We start from the raw sequence: 16,784 nt of genomic DNA, 5'->3' as shown, positions 1-16,784 counted from the left end.
TGGAACTTATATAACGTGGGGTGGATAAACTGGCATTTTTTCACCAGACTTGAAGACTATAGGCAAAAAAAGTATCTTTATATATGGATGGAAAATCTCTTTCTTGAGAAGATATGAAGATATGCTCATATCCTTTGAAGATGAAGCTTTGGATAATTCACTGGCATTTCAGACAGTGATTCTCTGATTGCAAACAGCTTTCTTTAGGCCATGCCTGTACCTTGTACTGCAATAATTCTTTGATGTCAAGTGAAATAATCCAATAGAGAAAATTAAAATCTGAAGCATTTTAGCTACCAGAAAGGGAAGAAAAATCTTTATTGATTGGGATGGTGAAATCTGCTTAAAAAAAGTTGGCAGTAGTTAAAAAGAGATCAACAGCCTGGAGAACCTGATTCCACCTTGTTTTGGTATGCATAGAGACTAAGAGTAAAAATCAGGAGGTAATGCCAGAGTTTAGTTAATCATTATGGACATAGTGGGTGGTTGTTTCAGTAGTCTTTTCCTCCCAATACATTAAAATAATTTAGAGCTGAAGTCTAGAGGTGAAGAATTCAGCAAATTTTTAGAACTTAGAAGTGAAGTAGTTAAAAAGATTATTTTGCTAAATCTGGTAATTCCTAGGGTGTGTCACCAACTGGTCTAAAATGCTCTTGTCAGCTGCAAACATGCATCACCCGTACACCTTCAGGGCTGGCTTAATCCTGTCCTGCCATTGTTACTCGCCAAAGGGTAGCAGTGTCCTCTCTTCCCAGCCGAGATCCCCTCTCCCTCCACCCCGATGACTGTGCGCTCCCCTAGGGGTCCTGCTCGTCACCTAACTAACCTGACAGCTACCATCGCTACCTGTTACTTGAACCTGAAATCTGGAGAGCACCGTCCTTGTGCAGCAGCAGTTACTTCTCTGGATAACCGGAGATATCTCTCCACCTTCAGTTTTTTTCGGTGCGGTTTTGTGGCTGGAGACGTGCGGGAGCCTGCCCAGCACCTGCTGATGGCGGTGTGTGGTGGGACCGCTGTGGCAGGGGCAGCCCAGCAGTGCCCACGGCCGCTGGAGCCGCCCGCCCGCTCCCCGGCCGAGGGACCGGCCCCCGGCAGGGCAGCCCTCGGGATGCCGGGGTTGCCCCTTCTCTCTGCTTCCACGGAGAGGCAGGAAAAGGCACGGACACGCTCGGCTGCCGAGGCTGGGTGCTCGGGCGTCGACAGCAGTGGCCAGGGAGGCAGCCGGGGTGGCTGCACGAGTGGCAGGCGGCTCCGCCGGGGGGCTGCGGTCCCGGGGAAGCCCGGCTGCCGGCGGGGGCGGCGGGTCTGCCCGGGCGGAGGGGCAGAGCCGCCGCGGAGCTGCAATCGCCTCGCTTTGCCTGCGCGATATTTCTCATCCAAACCTCGATCACGTAGGATTGCGTAGAAGAGGGCGAGCGGGAGCAGCTGCAATTCTCTCTGAGCCCGAAGCCCGGAGCCCGGCTCCTGCCCCGCCACCGCGGAGCTGCGGGGCTCCCCGCCGCCTTGGCAACAGCCCTGCGCAGCGTGGGCGTCCGGGGGGGCTTCCCCGGCCCCTCCCTCCCCTCGCCTCCCCCCTCCTCTCCTCGCCTCCCCCCTCCCAGCTCGGGCAGGAGGATGCAGGCGGGAAGCGGGCGCGGCTCGGCTCCTCCTCGCCCCGCCGCCGTCGGGCGGCACCGCGGAGCATCCTGAGCCCCGCACGGAGCAGCAGCAGCAGTGGCAGCCGCACCCCCCCGCCCTTCTCCTCCTCCACCTCCTCCCCGCCTTGCATCGCTCCTCCCGCCGCCGTCCCCGCCGCGGCAGCCGGGCCCGGGGCCGCCCCGGTGCCGAGTGCTCGGCGGCCGCCCGGTCGGCCGGACGATGTGGGTTGCTGCCGTCGGGGAGAGCCGGTGCCGGGGCAGAGGCGGCGAGCAGGGCAGGAGAAGCTGCGCCAGCCATGGCGCTGTGAGCCCGGGGCGCCGAGCTGCGGCGATGTGAGCCCGCACTCGCGGCCGGGCGCTTTTTTTTTTAAGAATTTAATTTTTTCGCCTTCTTTTTAATTTGTTTGTTGGCCTGCTGCTTTTTCCCGTGGCTGCTTTTTCCTTCCCCTCCCGCCCTCTCTGAGAGCAGAGTGGGTAGGGGGGGAGAGGAGAAAGAGGAGGAGTGCGAACAGAAATGCAGCGCGGCTCTCCCTGAGCCCGGCCGCGGAGCCGCGTCCATGTGCGCGCCCTGCCGCGCAGCGCCTCGGAGCCACCGCGCCGGGGCCGGGGCTGCCCGCGGCCCGAGGGGTCTCTGACTCATCCCGCAGCCCCTCGCCGGAGGGCGGCCGGAGGGAGGAAGCGCCGCCGCCTGCGCCCGGGCGGAGCGGAGCGGCACAGCGCCGCAGGGACCCGCGGATCGTCCGCGTCCCCCTATCCTTTGGACACAGCGGACCTTGGCCAGCGGGGCGGCCGCTCCCGGATCTACGCGGCGCTACCAGCCCGGCCGGGGGTCTCGCCGGCGGCCGCCCGCGCCGGGATTTGCGCTCCCCGGGGACAGACCCATGGGCGGCGGGGTCCGGCGTCCAGCCATGGTTGTTAGCCCGGGCGCCCTGCTCCGCCTGGCCGGCTGAGCCCTCCCCGGCGCCGGGACTCGGGGCTGCAGCGCGTTCAGCGGGTCGTTCCCGTCCCCGGTCCCCGCGGGGCGCGGCGGCGGCTCGGCCCCAGCGCGCCCGGGCGGCGCACCCCGGAGCGGAGCGGCGCGGGGGGCCCATGAGCGGCGATGGCAGCGGCTATCGCCAGCTCGCTGATCCGGCAGAAGCGGCAAGCGAGGGAGTCCAACAGCGACCGGGTGTCCGCCTCCAAGCGCCGCTCCAGCCCCAGCAAGGACGGGCGCTCCCTATGCGAGAGGCATGTCCTGGGGGTCTTCAGCAAAGTGCGCTTCTGCAGCGGCAGGAAAAGGCCGGTGAGGAGGAGACCGGGTGAGTACGGCGGGCCGGGGCCGTGGGAACCCGCTTCGCGGGGAGAGCAGCCCCGCACCCGCCGGGATGGCTGCCCCGGGGCGCTCCGGCACCGCCGGCTACCGCCTGGGGACGAGGCTTGCTCCGAGCTGAACTTTGGCCTGGGTCCTGGCCGATCTCCCCTGGTCTGATGGGATGGGTGGGCAGTGACCTGCTGCCAGCATCCCTTCACGACTGTCCGAAAAGTGTGAGCACAGAGGGTCCTCTGGTAAGAGTGGCCCAGCGGTTTCATCTGTCGAAGCTTCACCCAGAATTGTATTTTTCCACTTCCTCGTAGATAAGTTTTTTAAATAGTCTCTCATTTTCTGCATGGAGACAAGGAAATCGATAAACTGAGGATCAGTTAAAATTGTGGCCATTTGATTACTAAATCCATCAAGTGCTACTTCAAGAGCTGAGTTGTACAGGGAATTTCATTAGCTTAGAAAGCTTTCTTGATGGCAGCTGCACGATGGTTACACCTGATACTGAGTTTGTGAGGACCTAGAAATGCTCTTTAGGATAGTTCTTTTTGACTTGTTTCTTTTCATACTTTTATCCTTGTGTGTGCTCAGTCTTGGTTCCTTGTGAAGAACTTCACCCTAGTGTACACCCTGGTGCTCGCATTCCCACGATGAAGTCCCACCACCCACAGTTTCAGTTCTGAGCATTGCTTTGGGCTCTCAGCTGTCCTTGGTAGGCGTGAGAACTCAGCACCTGACAAGAATAGGCCCTCCATAATTTCTGAGTGGAATTACGAGTTTTTTTTTTACTGCTATAAGTCACCATAAAGGTAAGAAAACAGAGATTGGTTTGAGAAGCTGTGGTGAAGATGCAGTTTTCTCAGATGTTCTTCAGTATAATGGTTAAAAAAGAGGGGAACTCATTCACTTAGCCATTCAGGATGTACCATTAACCTGTGTAACCCTCTTATGTTTTCCATAAACATTAGTATTGTGTTTATTTATCAGTCTCTTCATGAAACCCCTTCTCCACAACTGAGTTCTGTTGGTAATGACTTTCCACCAAGGTTTTGGAGGTAGCTAAGGCTGCTGTTCTTGTCTATAGGCTGATGTACATGACCTGGACTCATCTGAGCAAGGAAAGGAAATGGGACAAAGCCTCTCGCCATAGAAGGCCACTTCTGTCAGCACTGTTGTCAAACAAAGGGGAAAGAATATTTACTCTGGATTGCTGTCAGTGCTCCAGATTCACAGGCTGTGAGGCAGGGACCATACTTAGTTACAGGAATGTTTGAAGACTCAATGCATGAGTTAGGCTGTACAAACCCATTTCTTTAATGGTCTGCTTTAAAGCAGGTATCACAAGAGGCTGTAAAATACTTAAAATATAGCGTGACTTGAAATATTCAAAGGGGAAAAGTTACCTATCATTTTTTTCCTACTCATGATGAGTAGTGGCTTGCTGGACTATCCTATATATTAGTTAATCTGGGAGCCAAGACCAGAACACAGCTCTTGCCCAAAAAATGTTGGCGTTTTGTCTCGGGAATCACTCTTTGCAGGATCAAGAATGGGAACTGGGAGTCTTACTGGTGTAATTTTTTATATTCCTCTTTTCTCTCCATCTTACTCTGCTATTAAGTGCAGCTTCCTAAGGATTGAAAGGGCTGGGAAGTGTAGATCTGTTAGCTAGATTTCAAGATGCTTTGTCTCATGAAAGTTTTAGTGACTTCCAGCAGGATGTGGTTGGGAAGGCTTTTTATTGGTCCTACCCCAGTGCTCCCAGCTACAGAGGTCCAATTCTGCTTCCTTGGACTCGGTAAATGCCTATGAATAATCAATGAATTTTAAGAATTCCCTCAACTTTCATGGCCTTTCATGCTGAGGAACATTTTTGATAACTTACAGGCAAGAGTGATTTTAGGGAATCTTTTTATTGACTTAGAAGGAGGATCAGTGCAACTCAGTGTTGTAAAAATAGAGCTGCTCAATCTTCAGAGCTGTCAGTCAATCGCTTGTAACCAGTACTGTATTCGTCTTATAAAATCAAAGAACTAGAGGAATTAAGTTGCTATGAAAAAAAAATCTTGTGTCTTTTCCTAGGCTATGGACTGGGTCTTCTTTAGTTCCCAGCATCCATCTCTTAACTAGGGATTTATTCCACTGATACATTGTATTCCTGGTCTTGGGCTCTCTACAGACAGTCTGCTGCTGGCATTGTTTATTCAGGGGAGTGTATTGTGCCCAGATAACTTGCTCATTTCAGGATCCAGGTTCTGCGCAGAAAATGACATGCAAATGAATTGAAAGTGGTTTAAAGAAATGTGCATACATTGTGCAGTGACCCACAACCCCAGTGATTATGTGTACTTAATGATATGCTGGTTCAGTAGTTTGCAAGTCACTGAAGGGAATGAGAGAAACATCCCTGTTCAAGAGGTACAGTTGTATTTGGAGATGATACAGTGCCAGGGGATCTCTCCTTACCTTTTTAAACATAACCTTGTCCTATGACTATGGGGAGTAACTGTCAAAATACTTCGAATTTACAGAGTGGTTTTCATCTATAGCACTCAACAAGCTCTACCAAATGGAGAGGATTCTTCCCATGTTACAGAAGATGAGACCAACTCCAGCTATGGAGCAGTTACCTGACACAGAGACCTAATTCCCAATGCTGGGACCAGCAAGCCCCACTTTGGGCCCTGCTGCCACTGAGCTCAGGATGCAGCAGCGGTGGAGCTGCAGCTTGCACATTACACAGATACAACTCTGGTGGAGGTTCATGTTCCCTTTGCTCTTTGCTTCTGCAAAGTAACTGTGTGAGCTTACATTGATTAAGCTGTTTAATACATGTTTTAATATGCAAACAGTGCTGTAACTAAAATATTCAGTAAAGACGTGAGTGAGCTGAGTTACTTGGCACTGGTTGGCACCTTGTGCTCCACTTTGCAGCCTGTGTGAAGTGAGAGTGACATACTCCTGCTCTTGTATGGGAAGGGAGAATTTGCACCCCAGAGCAGCTGAGTCTCGCATACTGGGCTTGAGTAGTCAGAGGTTTTGGCAAGCTATGGGGAACCAGATCCATGCAGAGATATCTTGTGTAATCAAAGCTATCTGCTCCTGGGGAAAACAGACTGCAGAAGCATCTCATTTGTTGGTTGCAATAGGGACTGTGTTGTAAAATGAGAACTAATTTTGTCTGTCTTTTCAATGGGCAAAAGCAGCTGTCTCACATACACACTGTGTTCTTTTAGAGCTCTTGGATGTGTTTTGCTCCAAGATGACTTACTAGTTTAAGATAGGCCAAATAAGGACACTGAGTGCTGTGGACTAAGCTGAACATTTGGACACATGGGCTTAATCCCATTATTGTGAGTTAATACAGGTCATTTGCTGCAATTGTGCATCTATAAATTATATATTTTGCTCTAAACCATAGTGACTTGATAGAGGATTCAAAAGAAATTATTGTACGGTATGGCTTGTCAGTGCAGGTTCAAGAGGTGGATTCTTCCTCAGGGACTGATGGATCCAAGAGTTGAATGCAGGAGATGAGACAAGGAGCTCTCTCCATATGACTTCCCTGCCAACAAGGAGTTGAACCATGTACTTTCATTCCCTTTGCATCTGAATTAAAGCATCCAAGTGTATCCCTCCTTCAGCTGTTTTATAGCAGAATGGAAAGCCTGGGCTGGTGGGTTCAGCTTGTTTGTGAAAGCTGTCACTGTTGCTTCACCAGCCATCTTCTCAGACAGAGCTCACCCCAGAGGTGGCCTTCCATCATGCCATGGCCACTGAACAGCAAAGCTGAGCAGTTTGGCAGCCTTGCATGAAGGGAAACAGGCTAGAGCATCAGGTACAATATCTGTGGGGATTGCTAGAAATGTTATCCAAGTGAAGCCTGCTGAAAGTGTGTTATTGCTTGGGGAAATCATGTTTGAATGGTTTGGGTCAGGCGATGCCAGGCACTGTGTAGCATTGTCTCAGTCCTCTCAGATGTTGCTTTTATAAGCGAGTTACCAGCTCAGAATGCAGAGCTCATTCTCAAACAGGTTTTTCACCCCAGGGAAAAAAAAAGAAGTGTTTTTTTAATTCCCTTTTTTCCCTATCTGGTACATATTTTGTGCTCTTCTAGGGAAAGATGCTTTTCCTTAAGGATATATAAAGGCTTCTTCCAAAGTGAAGGAAATGGCTTGCACATAGGAAAAAAGCAGTAACTTATACCATGTTTTCCATTTGCTGTATTTCTCATTTTGAATAATAAATAGAGATTTGGAACTTAAAATATATGGATGTAGATATTTTTGCAGCAGTATAAGTAAAATATAAGGGCAACTTTAGTTGAAGGACACAGAAGGACTTTGTTCATTCAGAGATTCATTTAAAGCATTTGAGAAGTCTGTCATCTGCAAGCTGTTAAATTCCCCGACTTAAATCCTAAAGTCCTTTCTGATTTCATGCGGAGTGAAAATGATGATTGAAGCTCAGGGTAAAAACCACCTTTTTAGCTCATAGTCCGTGCTTGCTTTTGTGGAATAGTGCTTCTCAGAACAGCTGTAATACCTGCCCAACCTGTGGGATTTGTCCATTTTGTTGCTACTGTCCGAATGCTGGCTGCATTACCCAGGGCATAGCTGCTCCCTGCAGGAGAGAACTCCATCTGGATCCCAGCCCTCCTCTGTGTGTCCATGCATGTCTGGGTGTGTGCCCAACCAAGGGGGGTCCATCACATTCTTCTGCCTGCTCCTCTGCAGAATTTCGTGCTAGGTTCTCTAAGAAGTGGCTGACATGAATGGAAATGGCTGGAAATGTGACATCATGTGGACAGCAAGAGCTCCTAGAAGTGCTAGCTGAGATAAGGGCATGGATGCCAAGTCTCCAGCCAGACACGAGCCTGGATAACACCAAGGGGAAGGGCACAGCCGGGAGGGCATGCATCTTCCTTGGTGGGGCAGTGCTGTAAGCTCCTTCTGCACCACCCATGCTAATGAATGCCAGCATAACCAGGAGGGAGGAAGTGGCTCCCTGCTGCTGATGACAGCTCGGCTGATGGGTTTCATTTTACCCAGTTGATCCCTGGGGGTGGTGTCGCACACATTGGTCACTTGTGGATGTGATGGTGTCAGGGTGCGTGGCTGTGCTCCGTTACTGTGGTCAGATAGCAACTCTGAGCTCTCAGTGCCTAAAATCTGGGCAAGAGCTGCAGGTTCCTGGCTTTCTCCAGAGCATGGAAAACTGAGCTGCTAGCCTGCTTCCCAACACAGCTTATGGGCGAGCATGTCAGTCAGTAAGCCGCTTTGGACTAGTTCTGGACTGAGTATGGATGATGCCAAGAAAATCCGTGGAAGTTATCCAAGCTCTGAGAGGGATGGATATCTTCTGTCCCCATGGCCTCAGGGGTAGCTGTGCTTGTGAGAGCAGTGGAAATTGTTAGCCAGTAGAAGCTCACCATTAGATCAATACAAATGATTGATTCCTCCGTCACCAGCCAAATGGGAGAGTCAGGGCAAAAAGTGGTTTGTGAGTGATTATTTCCCTTCACCATAAAAGATCCATATAAATCAATTTATCGTTGACTGATGCAACTGTCGGGGTTTTTTGGGGGCCGAGATAATGGTGCTATTTCATTTAGAAGATTCTGATATGTGTATTTTTCTTTAACTTTCAGGTATTCTTCTAAATGAAACATTCCTTTGAAATATAAACCCAAAAGCTTGAGTTCCAAAAAAATACCAAAGTGGAGACAAGGTTTTCTTTCTTCCTTACTTGCTTGCTTTGCTGAATTCAACGCGAATTTAGAATAATTCCAGTAGACCAGATACTTCATATTTTAACAGATAAATTACCTATTAACCAAAACAGTCATCAGCTTGACTTGGGCAGTGAGGAGAGCAGAGCTGCCATGGGAGCTGATGAGGCTGTTTGAGAGACAAATATAATCCTGAGTCTCACTGTGGTGGGGAGCAAGTGCAAATGCAGTTGGGCTTATCTGCTTTTCTTCCTTCCCCTCCCCAAAAAGGACTACCATGAACCACAGCGCCCAGGTAGGTGTTTGTTTCATCCCCATTTGTGTCATTTTATCTATCCTTCTGAACAGTCGTGTGCATATTGCTTCTGAGATTTTTCTGCTCCTGCAGTTGAAACCAAGCTGTGATTTGTTATTAAAATCAAAGGAAGAATTTTCTCAAGCAAAACATGTAAGAGATTGATATCCCTTTCATATTTGCAAGCTCCATGGCTTGGCAGAAGGTGACCAAGAACACAGACAAGAACAGGTCAGAGAAAGCAGCTCCAAAGAACTAACTTTTAAATAAAGACTAATCATTGAATACAGATACGTTTCCATATGTTCTGTCATAGTGTCATTGCCATGACTGCATTATTGTTGTGTCTTGATCTTGGAAATGTCTTGAGAAGTGACCTGTACTGAAGTCATCTACTCTGCGCCTGGGCTGTACTTGCTGCAGTCTACTCTGTTACCCTGTTTTAATACATGGTTCATCTCTGTTCCCCAGCTAACACAAGATTCTTCATGTTAATGTATTATCCTTTCTGAGCATGGACTAAGCTACTACACCTATTTTATCTTCACCGTCTTCTTACATGTAGCAGAATCCTGAAATAACTAAGCCTTTCCAGAGGCTGGTTTTACTTTGCATCTCTCTTAGAAGCTGTGGGAGAACCATGGATGCACTCATGGGTGCCTCTCATCCAGCTTGCAGGAACTGGGGTTTTGTGCTTTGGGGGAGTCAATGCGGAAACTGAGTTTGTGCAGCATGGTCACAGGGCTGTAGGGCTACAGCTTCTTAACAGTACCTCTGAAAATAGCAGCTACAACACATTTCTAAAATGGTAAAGCAGAAGGCATCTTTCTTGAGAGCTGTGGAACACGACTGTGGGATTCACTGTTCAGGCAGACCACTCACTTTGGCTTTTCCAGCCCCCACGCTGCAGCTCAGACAAGTAACTTGTTCCTAGCACTGAAATGAGGCTTTCTGACACTCTGATGGAGCTTATGTGGCTGCTGAGAAAATGCACCTGGATGCAAGCTGGCACTTGTCAAACACCTCTTCTGTCCTGTGTTCATTGTAGAATGCCCTGGCTAAAGGTGACAGAGAGACAAGGCCACGAACCTGGAGGCAGGTGGTGACCTGAGTCCTGAGCCTTTCCAGGCTTCTGGGAGGAGCTGTGGCTGGTTGCTGCTGTGATGAAGCTCCATGCAGCACCTCCAGGCATTTCTGCTCTCTGCCCTTTCCCTGTGGAGTGGGCTGCACTGGGAGATGAAGGTTAATGCTGGAAGCAGCAGCATCACAGAAGGGGTCTGTGCAGCTGTGTTGCTGCATCTGCTCTGTGCTTTGGGTTTGTCATGAGGAGCTGACTGTTCCTCTGTGCTGGGGTACCACTGAGGAGATGCTGCTTGGACTTCTGCAGCTCTAGGCAGAACTCTGAGTTTGGAAGACTGTTGAGCTCTTGTGCTCATTAGCACGGGGGGAGGTAGCAGTAGCAGCTCCTCTCTTGTCTTGGCAGCATGTGCACCTGTTGTACCTGAAGTTTTGTGTGGAAGGTGGAATTTTGTGCAATCCTGTCTGACTTGCATCAGTGCCTCCTCCTCCCTCAGTGTTACCAAGCACAAAAACAAACTCAATTTCCAATGGTACTTGGCTGGCCCTGCTGTGTTCCTGAAGAGGAACCCTCAGCTATGGACCTCTGGCACTTCACTGGCAAGAAGGTGGGCAGCTGTGGTAAAAGGAGATGAGCAGGTATGCTGTAATCTGCCTGTGTTCCCCGTCTTTCTTCCTGGGACCTTTCCAGCACAATAGTTCTTGTTTGAAGTGTGCACCTTCAGTGATAGATGTCAGAAAATGGCTGGTTGCCTCTCATGGAGGGGGCTGTACGTGAGGGTGAAGATCCAGGGCTGGGTACAGCCATTACAGTGGTGGAGAGCGCAGAGTTTCTCTCACTTCCCACAGCAGCATCTGTGGAGTGCTCTGTGCGCTCCTGTCTCACCTTCCCTCCAGCAGCCTGCTCTGTTAAGGGCATGTGTTACATCCAGTGGACAGCTACATGCTGTGAACTGGCAAAATAACCACAGAGAGGCAATGTAATTCTGTTACTTGTGCCTCTTCCCCGGCTGAAACCTGATTGCAGTTATGATAAAGATAAAATCTCCCTCAAATGTTCTTTCTTGAGATACTTAAGCATTTTGGATTGGAATGAAGGAAGAAAAGAGAGGTCTTGGGGTTAATAGAACATGCTCACTTAATTGATATTTATCTAGAATAGCATCGTTGGCTGTCTGCTCCCTTGTTGGCTGCACAGATAGTTTCTTTGCTTAGCAGTTGCCACCCATGTTTCCTCAGCTGCCAAATAAATACATTTCATTCATCCCCCAAAGCAAAACTGTTTGCAAAAGGTCAAGTGGATGGGTCTGCTGCAAATGAAGCCAGGCTGCAAAAAGCCAGTCCACATTTTCCAGAACATTGAGAAGCAGTAGAAATTAGCAAAAAGACAGCTGGTTTTGGCTTCCAGCACCCAGCTTAGGGTTGGGTTGCTGAAGGGTTCCCTGGGGTCTTGGGAGCCACTGGGCTGCTGGAGATGCAGGGATCAGATGCTGGCAGGTGAGGGGCCTGGACCATCCACCTGCCCTGTAGCTGGTGGTTTTCTTGCACAGCTCCTGTAACTGGAGCTGGGGTGTGTCACTGGCTGTGTCTGGTATCGATCTGCAGCCGTCCCTGCGCTCATTCTGTGGTGATCAGCATCACACTCTGGCAGGGATTGTCTGTTACTGGGGCTGAAAGGGCTGGCAGAGCGTGGGGTGTAACCAGTAATTCTCTGCTGACCTTTACAGTTAGTGGTGCTCATCAGTATGGGCTCTGGCAGGTGCACAGCATCAGTACTGAAATATTTCTAAATGTTTCTTTTGGCTTTCATTTAATTTCATTCCGTGCCACTCCTACCCTCGTTGCTTCCATAAACATTTCTTCTTCTATTTTTCTTCCCGTTTCTTCTTCCACTCTCTATTAAATAAATTCTAAGATTTTAGAGCCACAGCCCCATAGCAGCTCTCGAATGATTAGCAAGCACCAAGTGAAGTTTTAAAGCTTTCTAAGCACTCCTGGGCAGCTGGGGGAGCAGGAGCTTTGTTCAGAAACCTGTTGGAGAGGCAGATTTTCTGTTTTCACTCCATCTGCACTGTGTCATCCTCAGCACACACATCCCTGGGGAGGGAGCTCACTGATTTCAGCTCTCTTCTGAGATGGCAGTTGGGTGGCAGGTGAACCTGCCTGTCTCACTGGAGTCCTGAGAGCTGCTTGATACCAGACATGAGGTGTTGGTAAAACATCGTTATTTAAAACAGAGCTTTAGACTGAACAAAGTGGATGATCACTTTCTCACACCCGGAGCGTTTTCATTAGTTTGAAGGAAACCTTTGGCTCTAATGGGAAATTAAAATCATTATGCAGATTAAAAAAGGTATATTTTCACAAAGCAAAAGGAAAGAACTTCAAGTCGTATGGTGGAATTTTGGCCATTTTTAGCGTGATCTTGCTCTTTGAAGTATAATGTTTCAGAATGGCACAAGCAGCACATTTTCATTATGCATTTGGGTGTTGTATAAGATTTGTTGAAATTTATCATGGTTTTGAGTTAAAAATGCTTCCAGAGTGCTACAGACATGCTTAAGCTGCACTAGTGCAATGAGCAAAAAATATTCTTGTAATACAACCCCACTGATTCAAGCTTTAATTTCTTCCACATCACAGGCTCATTACCTGTTAAATAAAGGAGTTTCACGTGCTCATCCCATTGGAAAATGCTGTCAGATTGCTTGAGGAATACTGTAGCAAAAGAGGATGTTATCACTTGGCACTATTTAAAGCTTGCAGAATGACACTGGGACCCAGATTTTTCCCTGAGTTGTTATCCAGTGATTATCCGGGGCTGTAGGGAGATAGAATATAAGAAAATAAAGATAGTGTAGAAAGTAATCTTACCCCTAAGGAGTTGCAGCTGGGCCAGTTATCAAAGATTAGGAACAGGCCTGACTTTAACAGGCCACAGCTGTAACCAATGAGAAGAAGAGTGCTATAAAAGAGTGGGGTGGCTGGTTAAGTAGGGAACTGGAGTCAGTTGGCTGCTTTATGAAGAAGAAAGAGTCAGTGCTCTGAGGGGCTGCCCATGAGAAACACCAAGGAGGTATGAAACTTCTGTGATAAGGAGACAACAGTATGGAGCCCCTGCAATCAGATGACAACATAGGGCACTTCTGTGAGCTGGTGTTGGTAGGACCAGGTACCTTCCCCAAGACTGATAGCATCTGAAGTGATTAATTTCTCCTCAGTGCTTGTTGGTAGTATGTTCTGTCCATTTTCTATTTTAATGAATTTACTATTCTAGGCATTCAGAGCAGAGTGGAATTTTGATGTGGTTGTTTCCATAATATGTTTTGTTTGTGTGAGGGACTTCTTGGTGTTTCTGCAGTATTTCAGTCCTGCTGGATTGATGGGGGAAGTGAAGAGATTTAGCATCTGAGAATAGCATAAATCTCAGCACTGTGGCAGGCCTGAACAGCAGGGATGGTGTCTGCCCTGCTCATGTGACCACTGTTAGTGATGAGGTGCCTTGCATTGGGCACTTCAAGGTGAGCAGAGATGGGGACTCTATCGTGGAGTCAGTCAAAAACTTGGAGTACAGAATGTGCTGATGCCACCAAGTCATGGTCACCCAGCAGCAGGGCTGAAAGGGACCCTTACTGTTGATTAGTCCAGCTTCAGTCCTATGCTGGTTCCAGATGTGCATTCCTTAGAAGGATATTCTTAAACTTGTTTTTTGCATCCTCCCACAGAGAAAATTCTGGGTAGGATGTCCTAATATCCAAACCACATCTCTGCAGGAAACCAGGAAGAAATCTGATAAATAGTGACAAAGTTTTATATTGCATTTTGGAGTCCAGAGAACAAAATAAAATCTTTCGAACTGTACACGTGGCAGAGCACTGCCACAACATTCCCCAGGATTTCTGAGCCATCAAACACGTCCTTAGGGTGGGTCTGCCGCATAGCTCTGTAGGAAACCTTCTCTCTGGGAAGCTGCAGGCCAAGAGGTGCTGCAAGCATGGCAAAGATGACATTGCTGCTTTTCAGTTTCTCCTCTTGTCAGCTTGAAGCAGCAAAGCAAGCAGCTTCTGCAGACATCTTCTGAGCTCTCCTTTCCACCTCTCTTAGCATAACATATGTGGGAATATACCCCTTCTTCTCTGGTATGAGCTTTGGGCTCAGTCATCCTGAAAGCTCTGCAGTGTGGGTGTTCCCATTTGTTAAATCCTCACGCAGCACTTGAGCTCCCATTGCTGGCATGGGGAGAATCAGGATTTTACTCCCCGTGTTTCCCCTTTGTGGGTGTTGGCTCAGGAGCTGGCACAGCCCAGGGGGCCAGGGAGAACCACACTTGGGTGGTTCCTGAGACACATCTGCACCCAGATGAAATGTGCTCGGTGGCTGTGGGCTCACACATAATATTTATGCTATCCTCTGTTTCACTCTTGGTGAATATGCTGTAATTTTGGCTAATTACACAATATGTCAGGAATAATTGCAGGGTGTTCCTCAAAATAAATAATACATTTTGTATGCTCTGCTAGCCATACTTATGAGCAGGCTTTAACCTTCAGTAGCCAAGGCATTGACTGTGCTGGAAAATGACAGCTTAGGAGCTGTAGCTACAACTTATTTTGCATTAAATTTCTAATTTTTTGAATTCCCTTACCTGAAAAACCTTATCCTGCATAAATTCTGGAACAGCACTACATCTCTTCTGTATGCCTTTTGTTCCTGCCTGGCTTTGGTTTTATCATCAGTGCTGGAGTCAATACAGGTGTAGAAAATTGCTCTTGAAAGGGAAATGTTTTGAAGTTTTGTCTGCTGCTAAAACACACTGGATCAACAAAGCAACATAAACCACATCCTGGGGGAGGCAAAGACAAATGTGGCAGTGAACTGTATGAAGAATTGGGTTTTTTTAGTTCTCTGGTCAAAGAAAAGAAGTTTCTGGGGAGAAGAGGATTCAGACTCAATGCAGTATTTCATTGTACTTAAAATGAAACTTTGGATTTAATCTCTGGCTCTGTTAACATTTTTTTCATTACATTTCCAAATAAAATACGAGGTCTAATGAAAAAAATGAAAACTTGCACTCTTTTCAGGTCTCTCTTTTTTTCTTGCACTCTTTTCAGGTCTCTCTTTTTTTCTTAGTGGGATGGAGTTTGTATATAGCTTTGCCTACTCCTACTCTGAACTTTTCAGTGAAATATTCAGCTAGACAGTTTTACTCAGAAGCAGTCAGCAATTCTGTGCCAAAATGCTTGGTCGCAGGTGGGCCATTGGTTCTCATCCACTTTTTGTCCCACTGTTTCACTTGCAGTGGTCTTTTGGTTCCTCTTTGGTCCTGCAGTGCTGTGATGGCTGTTTTGTCCTTGGTGTTTGTGCAGAGTGGATAGCTCATGTGTCGTGTACATTAGTTTGGTGTTTGTCTTCTGGGAAAATTCATCCACATCTTCATACCTCATTATCCTTGAGCTGTTGACCTTAGGTGGCTGTCACATGGGATCCAGATCTTGGAGAGTGGGTGGGCTGCAGGGTGACTTCTTTACTTTCTAACATCCATAGGCTGTCCTAAGACCATCCACAGAGATGTAGCAGTGATTCCATGTGGCACCCCTAGTTTTCAATGCTTTATATGACTAATTTCTCTGCCCCTTACCTCAGACTTGTATTAACATCCCTGTAAAGCTGATTCCTGGATATGGGAGGGCCTGCATAAATGCCATGGATGTGCAATCACATAATTTCCACCTACTCTACAAGTGAGAAATAAGACTTCCCTGGAGGGACTCAGCTTGGTTAGAGCAAAGCAGGCATCGTGAAGGGATGCAGGCGGGCAGCTGTGCTCCATGCTGGAGAGATAATTACTATTCCTCCTGGCAGGCTCCAGCACAGGAAAGGAAATCACTTCCGTGGATGCTCTTTTTGCCTACAAGGTGCCATTCTGCTCTAGTGGCTCAGTGACGGTGACAGGAGGCAATTGCACTGATGGTGCTGTCATCAACTTGAGCCCATCATCCCTCTGAGTTAGGGAAATGTCATTTTTGGAAGCATGTCCTTCAAACAGAGAGGCCATCCCTGCCAGCACAGCCCATTATTACATGTAATGCATCCTGGAAACACCAGTTGTTTCTCTGTAGTTACTAGCCCTGGGTGGGGATTCACACTTGAGATGAGTAAATACACGAGTGACCCATGCAGCTCTGTTGTCCCAGAGCCATCTTCTCCAGATGAATGCTTTGTAATTGGAGGGTGGCATTATCCCTGTAATCATGTTAAACTGAGGCTGGATATGGCCTTTGTTCTGCATCATTGGGAAAGGAGCTGGGATTGACTGTTTGATGCCCCCGTAGCCATGGACCTCATGAGTAAATCTTGATGTCAGTAAGTCTGTTTCCGTCTCTCCATCCTACTCACAGGCTCAGTGATGTGCCAGTGTGTTAAGCCAAATGACTGCATCTAAACTAGAGGGGTTCATGGCAGCTTTGCAAGGTGGGGCTGGATGCCTGGCTTTGCTACACAGCTCCCTCATGTTTGGGCAGCTGTTGTTACCCACCGTGACTGGACCTGTGTGCAGGTAACCTGAGGAGACATCCAGATAAACACAAATGCTCCCCTGTGTCACTCACTTCCCTTGGCTCTGCAGTTCTTTTGCTCTCTCCCTGCCTGTTACTCAGGATGCTACAGGCAGCATTGCCCAGGCCATCCTGGCCACCTGCTTGTAGGCTTCCTCAAGGAATACACGTCCTTCAGCTCCAAACA

General features: G+C 48.3%; 1 protein-coding gene across 2 annotated transcripts in view; it reads left to right on the top strand.

Annotated features, from left to right (window-relative positions):
• Positions 1-16,784, top strand: part of FGF12 (fibroblast growth factor 12) — a 219,344-nt gene that overhangs the window by 118,381 nt on the left and 84,179 nt on the right. Inside the window, exon 1 of one of the 2 annotated variants that reach the window (XM_030954696.1) lies at positions 2,023-2,938. The exons of the other annotated variant lie outside the window; for it this stretch is intronic. Within the exon in view, the coding sequence (XP_030810556.1) occupies positions 2,740-2,938 (199 nt within the window). The 5' untranslated portion in view covers positions 2,023-2,739. Of the gene's footprint in view, positions 1-2,022; positions 2,939-16,784 lie in introns of those variants that run through there. 2 annotated transcript variants of the gene reach the window in all.

This window comes from Camarhynchus parvulus, chromosome 9, assembly GCF_901933205.1.
Source record: "Camarhynchus parvulus chromosome 9, STF_HiC, whole genome shotgun sequence".
NCBI lineage: Eukaryota > Metazoa > Chordata > Aves > Passeriformes > Thraupidae > Camarhynchus > Camarhynchus parvulus.
This window is presented reverse-complemented; position numbering and strand designations above follow the sequence as displayed.